At 40.7% G+C, this 21,917-nt stretch overlaps 1 protein-coding gene across 8 annotated transcripts in view; it reads right to left on the reverse strand.

Annotated features, from left to right (window-relative positions):
- The window catches only part of ubr5 (ubiquitin protein ligase E3 component n-recognin 5), a 48,304-nt gene that overhangs the window by 24,551 nt on the left and 1,836 nt on the right, over positions 1-21,917 (reverse strand). For 5 of the 8 annotated variants that reach the window (XM_073872621.1, XM_073872620.1, XM_073872619.1 and 2 more), the window contains exons 2-24: positions 18,088-18,132; positions 17,891-17,972; positions 17,349-17,425; positions 12,652-12,771; positions 11,836-12,106; positions 11,421-11,580; positions 11,188-11,337; positions 8,523-8,734; positions 7,746-7,865; positions 5,897-6,007; positions 5,633-5,787; positions 5,430-5,547; positions 5,146-5,330; positions 4,960-5,069; positions 4,537-4,649; positions 4,175-4,318; positions 2,791-2,902; positions 2,557-2,711; positions 2,203-2,400; positions 1,761-1,971; positions 1,517-1,643; positions 338-489; positions 150-245 (exon numbers count right to left, since the gene is read on the reverse strand). In XM_073872621.1, coding sequence (XP_073728722.1) covers positions 150-245; positions 338-489; positions 1,517-1,643; positions 1,761-1,971; positions 2,203-2,400; positions 2,557-2,711; positions 2,791-2,902; positions 4,175-4,318; positions 4,537-4,649; positions 4,960-5,069; positions 5,146-5,330; positions 5,430-5,547; positions 5,633-5,787; positions 5,897-6,007; positions 7,746-7,865; positions 8,523-8,734; positions 11,188-11,337; positions 11,421-11,580; positions 11,836-12,106; positions 12,652-12,771; positions 17,349-17,425; positions 17,891-17,972; positions 18,088-18,132 — 3,224 coding nt within the window. The remainder of the gene's footprint in view (positions 1-149; positions 246-337; positions 490-1,516; positions 1,644-1,760; positions 1,972-2,202; positions 2,401-2,556; positions 2,712-2,790; positions 2,903-4,174; positions 4,319-4,536; positions 4,650-4,959; positions 5,070-5,145; positions 5,331-5,429; positions 5,548-5,632; positions 5,788-5,896; positions 6,008-7,745; positions 7,866-8,522; positions 8,735-11,187; positions 11,338-11,420; positions 11,581-11,835; positions 12,107-12,651; positions 12,772-17,348; positions 17,426-17,890; positions 17,973-18,087; positions 18,133-21,917) is intronic. The other 3 variants (XM_073872618.1, XM_073872622.1, XM_073872623.1) reach the window with 3 other exon arrangements.

Genomic DNA, 21,917 nt, shown 5'->3' on the forward strand with positions numbered 1-21,917 from the left:
TAATTAGACTAACTATTGGCTGCAAAAAATTTCTATGCAGTCTGGTACTGTGTTGGGTCACCAATCGGCGTCCAGTGTAAATCTGGGTCCTGAGGGAAAACCAGTTGAGAACCACTGTAAGGAGTCCACTGGGAGGCCAGTTCACGCACCTGGTATAGTGGAAGTGCTGGGTCCCTGGCTGGTGCCTGTGGAGGCAGTGGTAAGTGAGCCCACTGCAGGGGCCAAGATGAAATCAATATCACCATCTAGCAGAGAAAATGGTTTTGTAAGACACACGGCTACCACATGCATGCAATACATCTCTTCAAGAAGTCATACCAACTGCCAATAAACTCACCAGGATCCATTGGCGGAGGGTCCGGTACCCAGCTGGGAGGTGCAATAGGGGGCGAAACAGGGTCTTGGTGGTCGCTGGAGGACGGTCCGGACTCGTGACGGCCCAGACCTGCAGCTCGTAGAGAGCGCCTCATCATCTCCCTTAAACGCAAGCTACAAAAGCGTGATTGAAAACAAACATGAGAACCCAACAAATGCCAGGGGCAATAACTAACATGTCCAACACAACATATTTGGTACCACAGTACTGACTGTGCACTCATGTCAGACACGAATGAAGCAAATAAATTGCGCTAGTTGAGTGTAGTAGAACGCTTAAACATTTTGAGTTAACTCGCTTCATTAGCACATAAAATTCAGAAGCAAATACACTCATTTTGCTGGCTCACTACTAAAGCAAGCTCGCCTGTGCGCGCCGCCTCATTTGCGCCCCCCGCCACCTCATGCCGCCTGATTCGCGCCCCACACCACCTCGCGCCACCTGATTTGCACGCCGCCTGATTCGCGCCCCGCCTCATGCCGCCTGATTTGCGCTCCAAGCCACCTCGCACCGCCTGATCCGCGCCCCACATTGCCTCATTCACCTCGCTCCGCCCCGGCTGATTTGCGCGCTGCCTCATTCAACTTGCCCCGCTTCATTCGCGCACCATGCCACCTCATTCGCCTCACAAGATTCGCATCCTGCACTACCTCATTCACCTGGCCATATTCGGGTCCCCGCACCTCCTCATTCGCCTTGCCAAATTCACGCCCTGCGCTGCCTCATCCGCCTCGTCAGATTTACGCCCTGCGCCGCCTTATTCGCCTCGCCCGATTCCTGCCCCACGCCACCTCATTCGCCACGCCTGATTCGCGCCGCCTCAATCGCCATGCCTGATTCGCGACGCCTCATTCGCCACGCCTGATTCGCGCCGCCTCATTCGCCATGCCTGATTCGCGACACCTCATTCGCCACGCCTGATTCGCGCCGCCTCATTCGCCTCACCTGATTAATTCGCGCCACCTCATTCGGGCTGCCCCATTTGCGCATCGCGCCACATGATGTCTATTGCGTGTATGCATCATTGACTTAACATGTGAATCATTCACTCTTAACGCTTCATTCGTGTCTGGTGTGAACGCACCATTAGTAATCATACTGCTGAGTTATCTGCAGGTTCAGGTGTATTTGTATACTTGCCCTCGACTGCTGGACGATCCAGTTCGGTTCCCGGAGCTGTTGCTGGACACCACTGAAATTGCATTAGCAATAGCCTCTACGGCTGACAGCCTCTCAGCAAACGTGTTCCTCTCAGAGCGCTCAGCTTCTGAAACACATTGTAAGTTATCTCAGGTCAGCTGTTACGAGCATCTCACAGAGAACAACATGATACCTCTCTGTGGCTATGGTGATCGGTTTGAAGAAACAGTCTGTGCATGCTTACCTTCTTCCTCCTTTGTTTCCTTGTTGCTGACAGGGAAGCAGACAGACACGCAGGCATGGAGGACATTACGGTTGCCATCGCAGCGGTGGCCAAGCAGAGCGTCCAGCGCATGAGGGTTCGGATCGAGCAGCATTGCCTGCTCCAGACTCATCAAGTACTGCCTGCACACCTCGTAATCGCACCGTAGCACGTGCTGCATCAACGTCTGCTTCTGAAACAGAAAGAATAAATGCGATTAAAGCAACTGTGCAGGGTAAGGTCATCAAGAAAGCAATTTGAAGAAAGATTCTGAAATCTCTAGCTTGAAAGCAGTCACTGTAATCCTTGCCACCTGACTGCGAAGCAGTTGCTAGATTGTGAAAAGTGATTGTTAAGGATTTTGAGTTTGTGCAAACACCGTGACTTTAAAATTGGGGAAGCCTATCAGGGTGTTGTGTCATACCTCTACGGCCATGATGATGATAGCTGCTTTCTTTTTAATTGTGGAGTTACTGGGAAGGTTAGCGAGTGAGTGAACTCCCATGCCCAAACTAGAAATGGGCAGCAAGTCCAGCCAATCGGGGTCGCGTATTCCCCCCATACAGTCTTTAGCCATGGGATAAATGGTGCCGTTTCCATCTCTTAAAATGATGGGACTTTCCTGATGACAAAGAGGGGACAGCTAAAGATGAAAAAGTCTAATGATGGTCTTTAGCACTTCTATAGTAATTTTACGTTGGCAGTTAAATCATTGACACATAAGCATTTAATACATCATCCTGTTCATGCATTTGGCATAGACAAGAGGTGCTCTCACCTGGCCAGCCGTATAGATCGCCACGTTACGTTCACTCTGGCCAAGGAAAGCTAGATTACTGGTGGGAAAGTGATTTTCCTGCTCGGCTTTGCCAGTGGCCAAGTCAAAGATACAATACCGTACCCAGCTGCCAGTTTTTAACACGGCATGAACTCCTGCAGGACAAAAACACAACAGTTATTCGGAGCACAGGGTACGTCTGCTACTAAATTAAAGTAGTTTTAAAATGTTCACCTTTGGAGTCAACGTTCACAGCTAGAATTTCAGCCTTTTCTGGGATGCAAAGTTTTTTAGGCGTGCGCTGAAAACAGTCTGGAACTTTTGGTGTTCCGCCCGTTTTAACAACCTGTTGAAACGAAGGAACAGTGCTTGTTAACTTTACAAGGTAACTCAATGTGACCCATGAGCGCAGGCTGACGCATAAATCATTGACAAGTATTGAGGATACAAAAGAGGAGAGGAAATCATGCTGGGAGTAAAAGAAAGATAAGTGCAGTCAACACTGGTTCTCAGCCATAACACAACTAGGTTTATGGGACAGTGTATGCAGTTGTTCTTAAAACTTGATACGTGATGAGAAATATTTAGGATCAATCCCATTACCCCTTCACTTACCCCTACCCCTACGTTTAGCATGCCCACATGAAGGGCTAGGGATTTCTCAATTCGCTTTTAATGGGAGGGGTGGGGAAGGGCCAGATACCTCTTAAATGAAGATTTTTTTCAGGATCAACTTCAAACGAAGGGGTAAGTAATTTTCCAACATGGCTGCTCATGCGAGTAGAATAAAAAAGCATTAAAGGGACACTCCACTTTTTTTGGAAAATATACTACTTTTCCAGCTTCTGATTTTTACCATTTTGGAATCCATTTAGCTGATCTCCGGGTCTTGGGGTACCAATTTTAGCATAGCTTAGCATAATCCATTGAATCTGATTAGACCATTAGCATTGTGCAAAAAATATCCAAAGAGTTTGGATATTTTTTCTATTCAAAACTTGACTCTTGTAGTTACATCGTGTACTAAGACCGACAGATTTTCGGGGAGTGCGTAATATCATTGCGCCTCCTGCAGCCACGTTACGGCAGCAAATTCCTTGATTACGCCAGACTGAGAGAATAGTTCCTGGCCATATCAGCCTAGAAAATTGCAACTTTTTATTTTCTGTCGGTCTAAGTACGCGATGTAAAAACAGAAAAGTCATAGGAAAAATATCAAAACTCTTTGGTTATTTTTTAGCGCAATGCTAATGATCTAATCAGATTCAATGGATTATGCTAAGCTATGCTAAAAATGGTACCGTCAGACCCGGAGATCAGCTGAATGGATTCTAAAATGGTAAAGATCACATGTGTAACTCTAGGGGACCTGGAAAATGGGCATATTTTCAGAAAAAAATGTATTGTGTGTGTGGTGTGCTGCTTTTGGCAAAAAGTCCATGGCCACTTTTTAGGCTTTAACGGACCAAACCTATGACTACACGTGATGGCAGCATGATAAACACTGCACCTACACTTTGACATATGATGGTGTAGTAGTGGTGTCCCATTTCTATGGGAATTTTTTTTAACCCTTTCAAGAGGCAAGGGTGAGTGGTGTTTTGGAGTGTGTGTGTACCTGCAGCTCATCGATACGGAGCAGTCGACAGTCCTGCAGCAGTAAGGAGGGGTCAGAGTCAGGCGGAGCTGCGCTTTGGCTGCTCACGCTGCTCGACGTCCCTGGAAATTTCACAGCAACATATGCACCATCGACTTTTAGCACCTTGAGTTCAAAAGAGAGAACTGTTGCAAATGAGGCGTCACAGCAAAGTGTCACACACAGACAGAACACCTTTATTTATATTGTACAGCTGTACACAACATTATAAATATCAGTATACACAAATATCAGTCAGACATCAATCTTATTTAAACAAACAATGAAGGGAATGATACGGTCTCCACTGGATCCAGTCGGCAGGTGTGTGAAATGGCACCCACCTTTCCCACAGGGACGTTCTTAACGTCCTCCACAAAGACAACCTCTCGTAGAGGCCACTGCTCCTCGTTGACTTTCTCCTCCTCCTTTGGTGCTGGTGTTGAGCGCCTTCGTTCTGTGCCAAAGCAAGTTATCGATCAGAAAATCTTATGATTGCATCAGATTAGCTAATGATGGCATAAAAGATGTCTTTAAGAACCTGTAAGGATTGTGAATGGATAGGGTGTCCAGAAAACTAAACTTACCCTGAAATCACCACACTAGACAGAGGTTAATTAATGATTTGCTTCAAGTTTCTTATACATAAGTTTATTTTAATGAGTTTGCCTGATAAAAATGTAGGGCACTTATAATAGATCGAGATGATAGTAGAGGACAGTTTGTAGGCCACAGATGCACAGAGGTTAATGGGTCGGTGTACATACTGTAGGGCAGAGATGCACTGCTAGCGATGGAGGATGTGTCGCTGCACGTGGACGCTGGAGACGGTGGAGGTCCCATTTCTGTCTTCACCAACTCTGGTTTGCTCTCCGTCCTGTGTACACGAGTCATCATCAGCATAGAAAATCATCTGCATGTACACATTTGGCTTTAATAAAATGAGGTCCTACTTGGTCTCCTGTGTCTTGGTGTTCTTCTCCATGTTCTTCAGACTCTCGGGTGAGCGGAGCTGGAAACGACAGCTGTCATTCATATTCCACACGGACTCCAACAGGACCCCCACTTTAGGAATCCCAGCATTCACAGAGAAGGCCACAGCACCAGCGTGATATAGAGGGTTATTCCTCAGACACACCTAGCAGAAGATAGACAATAGTGTTTTTTAGTTTTTACATATTTAAAAATAACAATAAAAGTCTCCAAATGTTTGACTGGCATCCATTTGGTTCCTCACCTGAGTCCCTACAGTGATGTTGGGTATAGAAGACATGCCGCCGGTGGACTTTGGCTTCTTGTTCTTGGCTCTGGCCTTTTCAAGCATCTTCTTCCTTTGGCTGAAAGGCACGACACCCCTAGAAAACAAAAACTTCAACTTTATACGCAGAAAACGAGCAGAACGTCTCAAAGCAGCAGACAGAAAAGCAGTCGCCTGCTCACCACCAGTAAAGGCTGCTCTCCAGCTGCGCACACGTGTACAGAGCGCAGCAGTGCAGGGAGACGATGCGCTCGCCCTGCAGCTCTGGAAACATCTGCGCTCCGTGTTCTAGTTTAGCAGCTACAGTGCTCAGCGTCTCATCCACCCATGTGGCCACCTAGACACGGAGAGAGCAACGCAGATGGGTACATTGTGAGCAACTGACAACAACAGCACAACAAATCAACTGAATACAGACATCTACATCGACACAGATTCACTCGTACCTTGTTGCTCTCGGTGGCCACGGTGGCTCTGATACTGTTGGCAGAGAGGTGAGTGATCTTTTCATTGGTTAGGCCCAGGAAAGGAACACGAGGGTGATGAATAGAAGGATTCTATGGCAGAGGAAAGACATTTAAATGAAATTCAACCTTAAACCATTAAAAAAAAATCTGATTCTTTACTCACACCCATATCATCAAGATGTTTATGTCTTTCTTTGCTTAGTCATGAAGAAATTAAGTTTTTTAAAGTAACATTCAAGGATTTTTCTCCATATACTGGACTTTAGTGGACCTTAACAGTTTACAGTTTCAATGCAGCTTCAAAAGGGCTCTAAATGAACCCAACTTGGGCATAATACAGACGCGGCAAGCACGAGTGGTTCACATGTTAAGTCAATGCAAAGACACGATTAGGCATCCTGCGGCGGGGTAAGCGCAGCGAATGGCGCGTTCCGCGTGAATTAAGCATTGCCGTGGGAAACGCGCGAGTTGAAAAATCTGAACTTCAGCGGATTTCCGCGCCGTGTTAACCAATCAGGACCTTGCTATAGTTGTGACCTAATACAGGAAGCGAGCGGAGTGGCGGAGTCTCAGGGGAGTTGCAGAAGCCCCTCCCATGACGTGAAATTCCACGTGAATGTCTCGAATGGCTAAAATTTCATGTGCAAATGAAGCGAATTCAAAATTTCAAGCATCCAACTTTGCACGAATAGCGCATTTTTGCCACCTCTATCGTGGCTGGAAGGAATGCACCATAAGGGTCTTATCTATCAAAACGATCGCCATTTTCACAAAAAAAAAAACACAACTTCTCATCTTGCACTAGCCGCGCGATGCGCCAGCATGACCTTAGATATTATGTAATCATATCAAAAGGACACGCATGACGTATGTGAAACTACTGCTTCAGTGTTTACAAGTGTGGAGAAAGAGAAGCGTTCAGACATTGTTGTATGTGAATGATACTAATTAATGTCTTTGGTTTAGTTTATTGTTATGTAATGCATAACCTTTCGATATGATTACGTAATACATAAGGTCACGCTGGGCCATCACACGGCTAGTGCAAGGTTTAAAAGTACTTTCTTTTTGTGAAAATGATAATGGTTTTGCTAGATAAGACCCTTAAGGGCTCATTATAGTTGTGCATACGTCCTGAATTGTAGCTGCGGCAGTGTAGGCTACGCGTCGGTTTTTTATATAAACTTCTGCGGCGGCGTCGACGTGCAAACACACATGCAGACCGCTGGTAGGCAGTATTCACGCGTGTAACAACAGTAGCGGCATGACCGTCAATGAAGAAGCAGCTTGGCAAGTTTACCCACAAATGAAGAAGAAACGGCAACTTGTTGTGCGTTTTGAAAAGACCAGCAATGATTAAAGTAAAAAAACAACTAGTTAGCTAGTTCCAGCTAAATCACTCCTCAACTTGGCCAATCTTTGTTCTCACCGTCGCAAACGGAAATACCCATGACAGGGAGGGGTTCTAGTGGACCAATCACAGCGCTTGCGGTCTGCATAAAACTGACACGCTGTTAAAAATTTGACAAGGTGCCCGTCAGGCTACGGATAACCTACGACGTAGACCTTATGCACGACTATAAATTGGGATCGTTTAGAGTCCTTTGAAACTGCATTGAAACTGTAAACTGTTGAGGTCCACTAAAGTCCACTATATGGAGAAAAATCCTGAAATGTTTTCCTCAAAAAACATCTTGGATGACATGGGGATGAGTAAATCATTAAAATTGCGATTTTTTTTTTTTTGAGAAGTAATCCTTTAATACGGTTATATTCAGCAATTCCCACATTTTCATTTATTGAGATTCACTGTGAATAAAGATCTTACTTGTGCATTTCTATAAGGTTCCGGCTCGTTCCACTTCCACTGGTACAGCTCCCCTTTAGTGCTGATGGCAACGAGCTCCGAGTACAAAGCCCCAATGCTGACAAATTTTGTTACATAGTCCTAAAAAAAAAAACATTAAAACATTTCTAACTGATCAATTGAAAGCCTAATAATTGGCGCTATATTTAAGAAAAATAATTTAAACATCTGCTTTAAAACAAATGAAGATCTCAGATGCCAAACCCACAAAGTGTGTCTGGAATGTTTTCTTGTAAATTAGTATTTTTCATCAAACTCTTAATGTATTCTGCCTAAAAAAAAAAAGTAAGTATTTCTGAATTGCCTGATGGTGGGATTAAGTGGATTTAAGGCAAAAGTATTTGTATACTTGCAGAGAGCATTGTGTTAAATTCTCATTTTTGATGGAGGTGGCGTTTAGTAGCTTTTGCACTCTTCAAATGTTCTTGTTCTTTAGAAATGCAATCTTTGTATCCACAGTTTCAAACCATTTAAAAAAAACACTTTTATCATTTTTAAGACACAAGTCTGATTTCCTGTTTATAAGTTTATCTTTTGATTTTAATAAGCTTTTAAAGATTTTTTTTCACCTTTACAATGTAAGAATAGCTACATCATCATGACGTTTTAACTTCAAACCTCACACAAAAGAAACAGACAAGAGAGCAAGACAATAACCCTAAACATGAAACCAGTGACACAAAAACCTCAAAAAATCAAAACCTGCCATTCTAGAACAGCGAAGGGTTTAATTCCCACCTTATCAGGCCACCACTGAAGCTCCTCCCCCAGCGTGACGGGGCTCTGCAGCGGCAGACTCTTCTTATCGAGGTTCGGCTCTCCTTCGCGGCTGGAGGAGCCACGTTCGGCATCGAATGAGGCCCCGTCCAGCCACCTCCTCTCACGTAGCCTCAGGACCGACTCTCGCTCGCGGAGCAGCTCGGAGTCTCGCTCTAGGGGGAGAAGGAGAACTGGTATGCAATAGGGTCACACCAGTGGAATAAGAGTAAGCCACTCTCTGCGAAAGACCCTCAGAATAGTGAGATGTCATTTAAATTGCATTGTGACTACAAGAGTAATCATCAAAATACTTCATTTCATCTAATTCTGATCAACTTTCGTGACACCAACCACCAAAGATAACTGACTAGTATGCCATAAATGCCAACACTGGCTTTAAAAGGATCCATGACTGTTAAGGTGATGGTCCATATTTTGATTAAATATTATGATTTGCCACAACTGGTTTAGTCACTCGTCATTAGTAAGACAGGGGTGACCGAATGTCCAGAATCAGCTTTATCATTTTAAAACTGCAGGGCCTTTCACAGAGAGCTCACTAGGGGAACGATTGACCATGCAGCACAACTGGACACTCTCGCAAAAGCACAGACACTCACATACAACACAAACATGCAGCAAGGTGTCTTGGCGTACTACAGGGGTGGACGATAACATCTGACACGAGAACAATTTGATCTCAAATCAGAATTATATAAACACACGAGTCGTGTAAAGTAGAAGTCTAAATCAAGATGGGTATTACATACTTCAGACTGGAATACACTGAACTAATGATTAATCACAACTAGGGCTGCAACTAACGATTATTTTCATAATCGATTAATCGGGTGATTCTTTAATCAGATAAAAAACTAAATATTTACTCAATTACAATTTTTACATATTATAGCTAAAAAAGAACTTAATTAGGGTATTCACATGTAGCAGTGTACTTTAAAAATTGCAAAATGCCACACACTACTAGAGTTTCACTAATGTAATATTTTTGATTGTGATATTAAAGCCTTTTTTAAAGACGTTTTAAATAGCTTTTAAATAGTAAAACATTTAAATATAAAATATAAATAAACAAAACGTACAGAGTCTACATGGATGTTCTGGTGAATAAACTTAGCCAGAGATTAATAACCTTATTTTAATTTTCAACTTTAGACCTTGATGAGTATTAACATTATTTGTTATTAACAAAATAAGCCATATGATATTAAAGTGATATACATGCGTTGTTACAGAAAAAAAAACTCGATTTCCCCCTTATTTTAAAACAGATGATTGTGGTTCATTATTTTTTATGAAAAACCAACAACAATCAAAACTACAAATTTACTTATATTAAAGGACAAAAATAAACCTTTATTAACCCAGCGTTCTTTTGCACTTTTGCCGCTGGTCGCGGGGTAAGAAGAAGAAAATTATAAACATGCAGCTGGCGTTGTATGAAGAAAAATTGCCTGACTTTAATTATAAACCCACAGCTGGCGCTGTATGAAGTGGACGCATATCCGCGTTGTCCCAAGACCATTGGTTGACCACAAATTGTATAATTGATTATTATTGATTTTATCAATAAATTGTTGCAGCCCTAATCGTAACCAATCGTTTGCAGAATAAAAGTTTTTGTTTACATTATATGTGTGTGTGTGTGTGTGTGTGTGTGTGTGTGTGTGTGTGTGTGTGTGTGTGTGTGTGTGTGTGTGTGTGTGTGTGTGTGTGTGTGTGTGTGTGTGTGTGTGTGTGTGTGTGTGTGTGTGTGTGTGTGTGTGTGTGTGTGCGTAGCGTGTAAAATAATTATGTGAAAATAAACAAACACACGCATGTATAAATTTAAGAATTTATATTTTTATAAATATTTATGACATATATATCAAAATGTATATACACGTGTAAATATTTCTTAAACGCATACATGCATGTTTGTGTATTTATTTATATATACACATAGATTTATTATACAGAGTACGCACACATATTATATGATGTAAACAAAAACTTTTATTCTGCAAACGATTAGTCGCGATTAATTGTTATGCAGCCCTACACTGAACACGTAGATTACGAAAAATACCTGGATAATGCATACCGTCCAGGGCGGATAGTGAGGAGCTCCCCTGATCTCTCCTTTTTTTTCTCAGTTTGAGACATTTTTTCCTTAATGAACATTGATCTGCATTTAAAACCCCCAGTTATAGAGCTGAACGATAACTAAGTTATTGAGACGAGACACCTGTGATCACTACAGATCACCCCGTATGGATTTATTCCTGCTTTTTGTTCACACAGGGCGTGTTCCGGGACTGATCCCAGCAATGTTACAAAGGTACCCATACCAGGATCGATTTTGGGTCCAATTTCAGTGACGTGTCTGCACTTACACGGACACATTTTCTGGGATCAACCCACTGTGTGAAAGGGGATTTATGATTAATATTTCACACTCTGTTTTTCTTTAAAATATCTGATGGAGGCACATGACAAATCTTGGCGCTGTGTTCATAACTGTATCTGCATGAATGCGAGTAGTGAGCAGTGCCTTTAAAGATTGGTTTTAATAAAAAAAATTCTTACTGGATGGCTTCATAACACAGTGTGTACAAGAGTGAGTGTGTGTTTTATCCTTTACCTCGCGAGGAGCCGAGACGAGACAAAGATGAGCGGCGAAAGGAGGGATAGCCAAAGTAGCTGATGTCCTCGGAGAACATGGCATCCGCATCAATAATCACACTAGGGTGAGCAGAGTGAATGTCCGCATCCAGCAGAGACATCAAGTCTTCTATAGGGGCATAAAAGGCATTGTTAAAACAGTATGTCAGTGGTTAGAGCTTAAAAAAATGTATAGTATCTGTGACAGTTTACCTCCAGGTAAGTAGGACTCGCTAGCCGTATCATCGCCGTCATCTCCGTCCTCATCATCTCGGCTCAGCAGGTTGTTTACAGCCAAGTTTACATCCAGGTTTGTGCGCTGCAGCTCTCGGATGATGACGCTCCTGGACTTCCCCTGAAGAACCACTTGGGCCTGGAGAGGAAGCAGAGTTAATCAGTTTTCTACTCACGTCACCAGCACACAGGACGAATATCAGAAACACATATCCAGCTCACATTTCAAAAAAAGAAGAATTTAATTATGCATAAAGAAAATTTAAGATAAAACTAAAACATTTTGCATTTAGTGGCATTACTGTCACAACCATAACGCACAGTATTCTTTTTGGAAAAACACATTTTATTTGATTTAAGAGATATTTGAGATATGCATGGTCATATGAGACACCTGTGAAATGAGCTCCTCCGGGATAACAGATGCTGGGATGACCGGCTGTGGCTGGCTGCCCAGAAGGCCCGAACCTCGGTCTCTGCCCGTGCGGATCACACGAGTCTGTCTGCGTGAATCACGAGCAGCTGTGGAGGAGCGGCCTGAAGATCCACCCCCTGCTGCTCCTCCACCGCCTCCCCCTCCACTAGCCCCGCCTCCTCCCACACCTCCACCTCCACTGCCCCCTCCTCCGCTGCCGCCTCCATTTACTCCTGAGCTCCAGCGGCTCCTGTCACACATACAGAGTCAGCATCAGCTTTTCTTTAACAGAAAGTGAAACGTCTACAAAACAGGTCAAACATTTGAGACCCAGTTATTAGACAAGTAAGATGCATGCATTTGTACAAAATAATACTGCTGTTTATTACTTCGAATTGTTGCATAGTGGACTAAATAAAATATCACTTGTGTTTGTGTTGTGAAAATTCAACCATTTCTATCCATATTTTTATTGTAGGGCATTCCATTACAACTAAATATGTGTACAATTAAACAAATTCACATGGATATACATCAAATATGATCTAGATTTTTTTTTTACTTTATGGCCCAGCTCTAACATTTTTGAAAAACTAAATGTGATTTATTTTCAAACACTGAATTCACCATAAGACCTGAAAACATAACGGCGCTATAAAATCAAAATGGCTGGATGATGACGACCATGCACACAAAAGTGCAGAACTTTCAAATTGCTTTCTCATAACCCAAGGCACCATTGCACCTATGGCCACCAACTTTACCTGCGTTTCTGATAGCCCTGCCACAACTTACCCAAGGGTGTTGCCTGCCAGTCTGCCCAGTGTATCAGAACCAGACAGGAACCAGGGCGGATCACTAGTCCTGCCTGGCCTGGAGCTCCTTCCTGCTCCTGAGACACTGCTCAACTTTGAACTGGAAACAAAAGATGGGAGATCAGTTACACACCTATAGTCCCACACGTGGGACTTCACAGAACCTGGAAAGCCCAGGCCTGAGCCAATTGGCTTCTTTTATCATGGGGCGACTAACATGGCAACACCCTTGGGAATCAGAACTGACTGCAGCGCATTCCTCAGACAATAGCTTTAGGAAAGGCTGGCAGGGAGAAGATTTCCCCTAAATCATGTGCCATCATGCCCGTTTAAAAGTATATACAAATTGCGGTTTAAAAAATTTGCACTGTTGTAACGGCATTAATCCCAAAAACACCACAAAAGGGAAACACCTACTCGGTTAAAGCAAAGTAGAGAAAACGCTGCGGTGACCAGAAAACAACTATTTTTAAGGGGATCAGATTTGTCTTAGATTTTTACTGAGGTCCTTGTTTTTTTTATAATCAGGAATCACAATAAAATGTGCTTTTCTAATGCTTGGTTTCCTCAGGATTTGCATAGTTTACACAAGCATATCTGGGATTAAATTATAAACTAGTTGTTTCTGCAGCAAATATGAGACATGTGAGGACCAATGATATTTTACAAACCGCCATTAGAGGTCGACCGATAGTGGATTTAACCGATAAGTAGGTTGGTCCGTACTTGCCGATTAATCGACCGATAGTTTTTAAAATGGAAACTTAAAATATGCAGCTTAGCCGGCTAAATCATGAATAAAAGTAACCAGCTGGATATAAACTAATGCAAATGGACGGTGATAATCATGACATTAAATTTGGGTTGGATTTATCTGTGTGTATTTTTATTTGAGGTACTAGTAATATTAACGTCATGTCAGCCTTGACGACAAACTTAGGTTCCTGCTGTTGTTTCTCTGCTAATGCAGCACCTAGTCAACAAAAAATTTTCATATGAAATTAAGCAATGGACGCAACTCCGAAAAACTATCGCATGGATAAATCCACCATTGAACAATCGGTGCCAATTAATCGGCAAAACCGATTAATCGGTCTGCCTCTAGCCGCCATATTAGAATCCAGAGTTTTGTCTGTTTACATTACAAATGCATCCAGGGTTTATACAGAAATCCTTGAGTTAAATTTACTACTTTTTACTACCTTTTTTACTACCTTCAGAATATTTTTTAAAACCATCACGACACTGAATTGCAAGTGTTAATCAGCGACCTTTCTATTATTTACACAGATTTTGACATATATAACATACAAAAAAGAATTAAAGTGAAAAAAATTATTTTGACTGAAATATTTTTCAGGCCAAGTCATATTCCTTTATCTAACACTTTATGTAGGAGAGACCAATAGCATTTTAAGGGGAGATTTTTTTGCCATAAATTCCATATTGAAGTCTCATGTGGCATTTAGCTAGCTGTAGTTTGCAGGGCATTTCAGATTAAGGCGAAACAGCTAAATAACTCACTATACTGTATAAAAAGAAAACATGAATATCACCACCTTTAATGAATCTTTCATTAATTGTAAATGTATTTATTTTAGCATTTACTAATAATTTTTTAATCAAAGTTGAAACTGTTAACATTAGTGAATGCACCATGAACCACCGTCAATTACTGTAATGACATAAACAAGAATTAATTAATGCTTATATACTCTACATTTTTCATTGTTTGTTTATGATATATAATGCATTTACTAATGTGAACAAATACAACTTTTTCATATCATATTATTCAGTACACATAAACAAATAATCCAGGGTCTGTTCTGTTCACACAACAGCTTACAGTCACAGCTCTAATACAGTAACGTTATGTATGAATATAAACCCTGAACGAGTAACTCGAGTCAAACTCGTGTAGAATTCGCACAGGATGTCTGTAACCATAGTGACAGTTGTAAATTGAATGACTGTAACGTTACTTTATAAACAAATTATTATGTTACAATAGAGGAAGCGCTGATGTGCTAGTTTGTGCGCAATGTTTCTGCTGTTTACTTTCTCTTAAGACCTAAATGGTCGTGTTTATATGAGGATATTTGCAAAGACGGGATTTTTGAGGCATATGTGTTATTTAAGGCCAATTAAGCGGCAAAAATACGTACAACACAAGCTCAATGAGAAACGAATGCGCGGCTAGCGTGCTCCTCTGACACAGAAACAGCGGACGCACTGTTGTTTGTGTTTGAATGGCTTAAAATCACTTGTTTTTAAACTGCTGTGCTTAAATATATGTACAAATGTTAAGTTTTTGTGACCACACGCAAATGCAACTGCAAGAACCGACAGGTGGATGACATCAAAGTCGCGCGAGAGCATTTCGGAAGCAGTCTCCTCTTATGATTCCTCGTCAATCGCTCTCAAGGGATTTGGATGTCATCTGCCTTTTGGTTGTTGTGGCGCCACATGAAGTTTACCCACGAGTTAAAAAAACCCGTTGTACCAGCCACTGGCTATATCAGCATAGCATTAAAAAGCGTGCCGCGGATGATCAGTAACGTGAGAAATCATTTACCCCAAAAATACAGGACCCCTTACGTTAGTCATACTGTGCAAAGACACGCAATTACCTGTTTGGTTTTCTTAGCCCACGAACTGAAAGGCTTGCCAATCTTCATCATTTCGCTAAGCCTTTTACACCTTTATCGATCTTCAAAACATCGGAGCCTTCCTGCATTATAAGTTTGACCATGCTAGCTGAAATAAACTTTTACCTCAGTTTAACGTGATACAGTCAGAAAACCCGGAGTGGATCCGGTCCGTAGCGATTACAGAACGCTTACTGCGGAGAGAGGAACGTGATTTGGCTCCACTCCAGGCTTTGATTACATCCCAGAGACGAAAGATCTTTGATTATTTGCCCAGATATGCGGGTGATTTGAACTAATTTCCAGGCATCATAACATTACAAAAGGCAATCGAAAATTTACTACCTCGTCAGATGACGCTTACTACTTTTTACTACTTTTTACTGGCCTTAATTTGGCATAATTTAATTTACTACCTTTTACTACCTTTTACAACCCCGCGGAAACCCTGTGCATCAAAACTATAGCAAAAAGCTCAAAACATGAATCCTTTTTCCTCACAAAACTATTGTTTCGCTTCAGGATGACATTTATTAACCCACTGGGTCATGTGAATTACTTTTCTGATGATGGATGCGCTTTTTGGAGCTCCGAAACGTTGAACCCCAGACAATGCCATTATAAAGCAAGGATATTATTGGTTACACTTTATAATATGGGTCTATGAATTATAATTACGTAAACAAAACAAAAAAAATATTTTTACTCCAGCATGAACTAATGAATAATTATTAAGTACAACATTACATGTTTTTAGTTGTTAGTTCATGTATTATTTACAATGAATTCATGTTGTTGATAAGTCATGTTGAAGTTAATGATGACTCTTTAAACATTAGTTTATGATTAGTACATGCCATATGTAACTATTGAGCTTTGGACGTGATTACACAATACTTAAGGTCGCGCTGATAGCTAGTGCAAGATGAAAAGTGGTGGTTTAAAAGTAAAAAACAATGACCTCGGTTGGTTGGGATCGTTTAAAGCTGCATTGAAACTATAAACTGTTGAGGTCCAATAAAGTCCACTATATGGAATTTCTTGACGACTAAACAAAAAAAAGACATAAACATCTTGGATGACAAATGGATGAGTAAATATCAGGATTTTTTTTAGGAAAGTGGACTATTCCTTAAATATGAAGTAATGCTGCGTCCAGACCAGCCACATTATAGGCGTCAAGCGCAAATGATTTTAACGTTAAGTCAATGTAAAGACACGTTGACGCGCGTCTGGAGGTCTTGCGTTGCAAATGAGGCGTTTAGCGCGGCAATCGCGTGTGTTGAAAATTTTGAACTTTGACGGAAAAACGCATCACGTTAATCAGGAGCTTGCTCTAGTAGTGACGTGATTACAAGAAGCAAGCGGAGTCGCAGAAGCCCCTCCCATGATGCTAATTTCTGCGTGGATGTCTTGATGACTAGAATTTCATGCGCAAATGAAGCAAGTAAACTCAAAATGTTCACGCGGCAAACTAGGAAAGTGCGCTATTCCTTTAACTCGGCACTACTTTATATTTATGTTCACACCAGCCGCATTAGAGGCGTTAAGCACAAGTGATTTTAATGACGCAAATTTGACCCTCAAACGCGGCTGGTGTGCACCCACGGTCAGAATTCATTTAGGTATTAGTTCATTATGATTCATGGACCCTCATTATAAAGTGTTACCATATAAAACTCGGTGTAGAGTTGAAAAAAAAAATCTGGGTGGAGTCATCCGCATTGCTAAACATTGCATTGTAGATGCTATATTCATGTTTATGTGCAGTCATTGTAAAATAATACTGATAATCTTCAGTGTGTCTTCATGCCAAAAACAGCACTCCACAACATTATCTTCTATCCTCTGCTAAACCTCAGTGCAACTGTTTTTGTAATCACGTCATGCAGACAAACTTAAAAAGCAGGTCAAGATCCATCCACAGCAATCTTAACCAGGACACACAGATCTAATCTAGAGGTATTTTGCATACCAGCTCAACCAAGCACTTTCCAGGTTTCAAACAGCGTTATTAATATCTCACCCATCATTGCCATCTGGTTTGCCGAGCTCCAGGCGGTCTGGCTGGACGGCAAAGCTTATCCTACAGATACGTCCATCCTGAAACAAAAAGCAAATATCAGCAGCCGCATGTTGTAACCAAACAATGCAACAGACTTAAAATACAGACTTTTTATGCAAGGTCACAGGTTTGATTCCCAGTATAATACGTATAACAGATAAAATGCGTGTGTGAATGCGCTGCGCGTCTCTTTTGCTAAAAGCATCTGTCAAATGGATGAAGGTAAATGTCTACCACATGAAACAGAGAATAAAATGTGACCTAGAGCAAAACCCACTTAAATTCCAGTCTGATCCTCACACAAAGCTCAAGTTTCAGTTTTAGACTTGTAATTTTGCACATAACCATATTTTTATAGCACTTTTAGTTTTTTCTGGAGCTTCACCATTGTATAAAAGCTACAAAAGCATGCAGTAAAGCAGCCCTTTAAAATAATACCGTGCAACACTTTACCCCACAGATACGCACAAAAAAGGCAATAAGGCAGTGCTGTATAAAATTACCTCAAGGAGAAATCCAGCATGATTTGGTCCAACCACACACTGTTTAAGTTTGGCCTGCTCCAATGGAATAAGGTGTGGATGACTGCAGTAAGGACAGAGAAACGTTAGCCAAGTCCTTTCAGAAAACTCAGATAATTTATAGATATATAAAAACTCAAAAATCCCTTGACTTAAAAAGAAAGTCTTTGTTCGTTTACCTGTTGCAGTTGAATTTGTTGAGCTTTTCTGAGACTTCACGAAGCCTGTTGGAGACATCAAATGCACATGATTAAAAACAGCCTGTTGTGGCTTTAAAAACTCAAAATTCAATATTCACAGCAGATATCGTTATGCAATGCCTAAACTAATAACACTCTCCAACATTATCAAAGGCGCTCTGTACTGCAAACTTGGCTGAATTTAGTGAACCATCATTTATATTGGCTTCAGCAATAATCAACCTAACCAAAGTTAAGTGGCCAAAAGCCTGACAGGATGTTGTTAAGGACGACAATTAAGGTTGAAAACAAGAACCATAGGAGACGGAAGGAGAACAGTTCGGTCTCCACAGTTAGAGGAAGCGAAGTGAACTAGTGGGCCGCTATAAACTTCAGGGTGCAAACGCTTGTTGGAAATATAGTACACTGCACTGATCCTCACACTTTTAAATAGTATACGTATGCTATTCTGCATTATAAAAAAGCAAAAACTTTCCAGTCAAGTATCTTGGCAGGATATTTTGATGTCTACTCTTCGGAATAGGTTCTGGTTAAAAGTGCCAACGATGTCTTGACATGCTATCTAGCACACTACTGGAAGAGTAAATAACTTGGTGCAATGAATGCACAAAGAAGACTTAACGGGAATATGTGGAAATTAATGGGAATAAACTGGGAATTTTAAATAATTGCAGTTAACAATAACAGGGAAGTTAAAAGTAGTACAAAAAATAGTGTTTATTCACGTTTGTAAGTAATATAGTTTATATAAACTTCCTACACTTTCCAATAATTTGCATAAAAGCTTGTACATTCCTGTAAATTCCCAGAAATTCCAGTTAAGATTTGGAATATTTCCAAAATTCCCCAGATTCCCATGGAAAGTTTCCAGAAATGTACCAGAAACTGCAACCCTACATGCATTATGAAAGGCAACAATAAAAGTTAAAATAAAATTAAGCATCATCCGCTAACTATTAGGCTGATGACGACGTTTTAAAAAGTGACTCACTATGAAAGTAAAAGATCACAAAACAAAATGTATTAATCTGCACTTCATTTGCCAGGAAACATTGAAAGCACTGTTTGAACCAAACACACTGAATGGTTCCATGGTGTTGCAGCTTTTGTGTAGCAGCATAGCAGACAATGACATATCAAATAAGATTAAGATCCTTATGGCAGTGCACAAACTGGTACAGTACTGATAAAGTGAAAAAGCCTTAAATGAGTAGTAGCCTTAACCCTACATTGGGACAATAAAAACAAACAAACATTCAAATAGCATTTTCTTCTACTCAAATTATTGCAGATCAGATATTCGACCATTCATGCACATTCCTAATCCCATACTGCATTGTGTCATCTTCAGTAAATAACAATCTCTTACGCAGACAGTAGATAGCAAAGCACTCACTAGATGTTCAGGGCTCGCAAAATCGCTAGCCCGATGTCACAGGCTATTGTGCCTTGCAGTTGGGCTACCAAAATACATATCTGCCCTCCCCGTCGGGCTGTCTTGGCTTACTTTACTTTCACAATTGCAATTAAGCCACAAACTGCATAGGAAGCAAGCATTACTGATTTGTCATTGACAAATTGCCCAAAATTTCCTTCAACGTCATCCTGTCAGTAATTACTATCCTCACATAAAAAATTTAATGTCCCGCAGCAAATTTTCAAAAGTCGCATGTGCAGTGAAGAGAATTGCTACAGTAGGCTACAATATCTGTGACTCTTAAAGCTACAGTAGCCCCTATTTTTCTGATTGAAAAAAATTATCCAATCTGTAACTGGAAAAACATTGTATGATCCAAACTGTAAGTTTTGGGACCTATTGAACTACTATTAAACAGTGAGTATATCCAGTGTGGAGATGAGCAGGAAAAGTTGCCGTGCATCCAGATTTTTTGGTTTGTTATGAAAAAACAGCATCAAAAACAACTACAAGAATAGCAGAGCAAACATTGTGGTTAGTGGTCCTATAGGCTCTATATTGGCAAAATTTGGCCTTGGTGAAAACTAATTGAGGAACCATGTGCTATGCCCACAACGTCAAGTAGCATTTTCTTATCTGTGACTTCAGTTTTTTTATTATTATGAAGTTTATAGATATTTCAGTTCAGTCAGAAGCAAATATTTGTATTGATGATTGTGATTTAATTATTTTATGTGTTATTTGTGTTTTGATAGATGTTTTGTCTCAATATTCTACAAAAATTTATTTTTTATTCAGGCTACTTGCTTTCATTTCGGGCTACCAAAAATTGAAGAGTGCCTGCCCAAAGGGCTACAAGGGATTTTGAAATTTTGCGAGCCCTGATGTTGGAACAGAACCGATGCCAAGCAGTCCAAAAAACTTAAAACAGAAAGCTCCATTGCACGTTCAATATAGCAATCCTAAACACATCCATTACTTAAAATATATTATGATGTACAAACATAAAAACAGACTAAAACATAGTATGATAGTACAGTGTAATGCTAGCAGGGAAATACTGAAATGAAAATTATGGCTTTAGTGCCGTTTCTATTCACATACTTTGGCAATTAAATCAATGATTATTACTTGATACGGACTAGAAAGTCTGACAGCTAAATCTTTCTGAAGTTTGGCTAATACCCATAATGCAATATGCACACATCCTAGCACAGCAGCAGTCTAATCTACAGAGATCATGCTTTATCTACTATCAAGGGGACACGTGTGCTGAAAGATCCCTGGTTTCCTGTAAGAGTATTGCAGCAGACCGGCCATTAAGACCCAGTTCATTAATACAACACACAGCACAAAACATTAAAAGATGGAAGGCTGGACATACAAGTCGAATCACTGAAGTGCACATCCAGCCAAGCAATGGGACAGATGGGAAATATACACAGCAGCCTAAACAAAAAGTGGCTCGAGATGCAGGAACAATGTGTATTGCAATGTAACGTGTGGTTGGGTGCAAAGGCAATACAACTAAGTGACTCAAAACAAAAGTATGTCTCACCATCTAAACAAAATCTCTAACTATTTATGCAAAAATAGTGCACATCTCCCTCAACTGACACAAAAATGGCTGCATGCTGGCAACATTTCTCGGTGAAATATAACATTTAACAATTTTTTTTACATCGAATCTTTAAAATAACAGGCACTAGGGATGCAACGATAACAGCTGTGTTAACACAAAATGAAATTAAATAATTAAGTCATGTAATTGATTTGGTGTTTACATTTAATATTATTAATATTAATACATTTTAATTTTATAATTTTTATAATTTTTTGAAAGATTATAATTTAAGGCCTTATTTTGCCTGGCATACATGTTGTATGTTGCTTAAAAATACAATTTATTGTGTCCAGTTGAAAAGTTGTTGTTTGTATATGCAGACATTTGAAAATATCACATTTTAGTGTTGCAATGGCAATACCGCAACACCGTGAAACCGTGGTATTTTTGCTTAAGGTTATCATACCGCCAAAATGTCATACTGGCCCATGCCTAGCCAGGATATAATCTGCCCTGATCGTCGTTTTTGAAAAACAGGCCGATGTCCGTCAGTGGAAAAAATAGCTTTTATCTGCCGATACCAATTATAGGCCGATATATCAGTGCATCCCTTAATAGGCACGAGTGCACAGTAATGGCACATTCACACGGGCATCAGCATTAACGCTTGATGGAAGGCGTGTCTAAAGCATGGCCAACAGCCAATCACAGTGGCCGCAACATATGCTCCTCTGTTCTCCGGTCTTGCATAAGAGTAATCTTTACTAGGTTATTTGCATAAGGCGATCTGATTGGCTGATTGACACCAGCGTTGACGCTTGAAAAGTT

The sequence above is a fragment of the Misgurnus anguillicaudatus genome, chromosome 10 (genome assembly GCF_027580225.2).
Source record: "Misgurnus anguillicaudatus chromosome 10, ASM2758022v2, whole genome shotgun sequence".
NCBI lineage: Eukaryota > Metazoa > Chordata > Actinopteri > Cypriniformes > Cobitidae > Misgurnus > Misgurnus anguillicaudatus.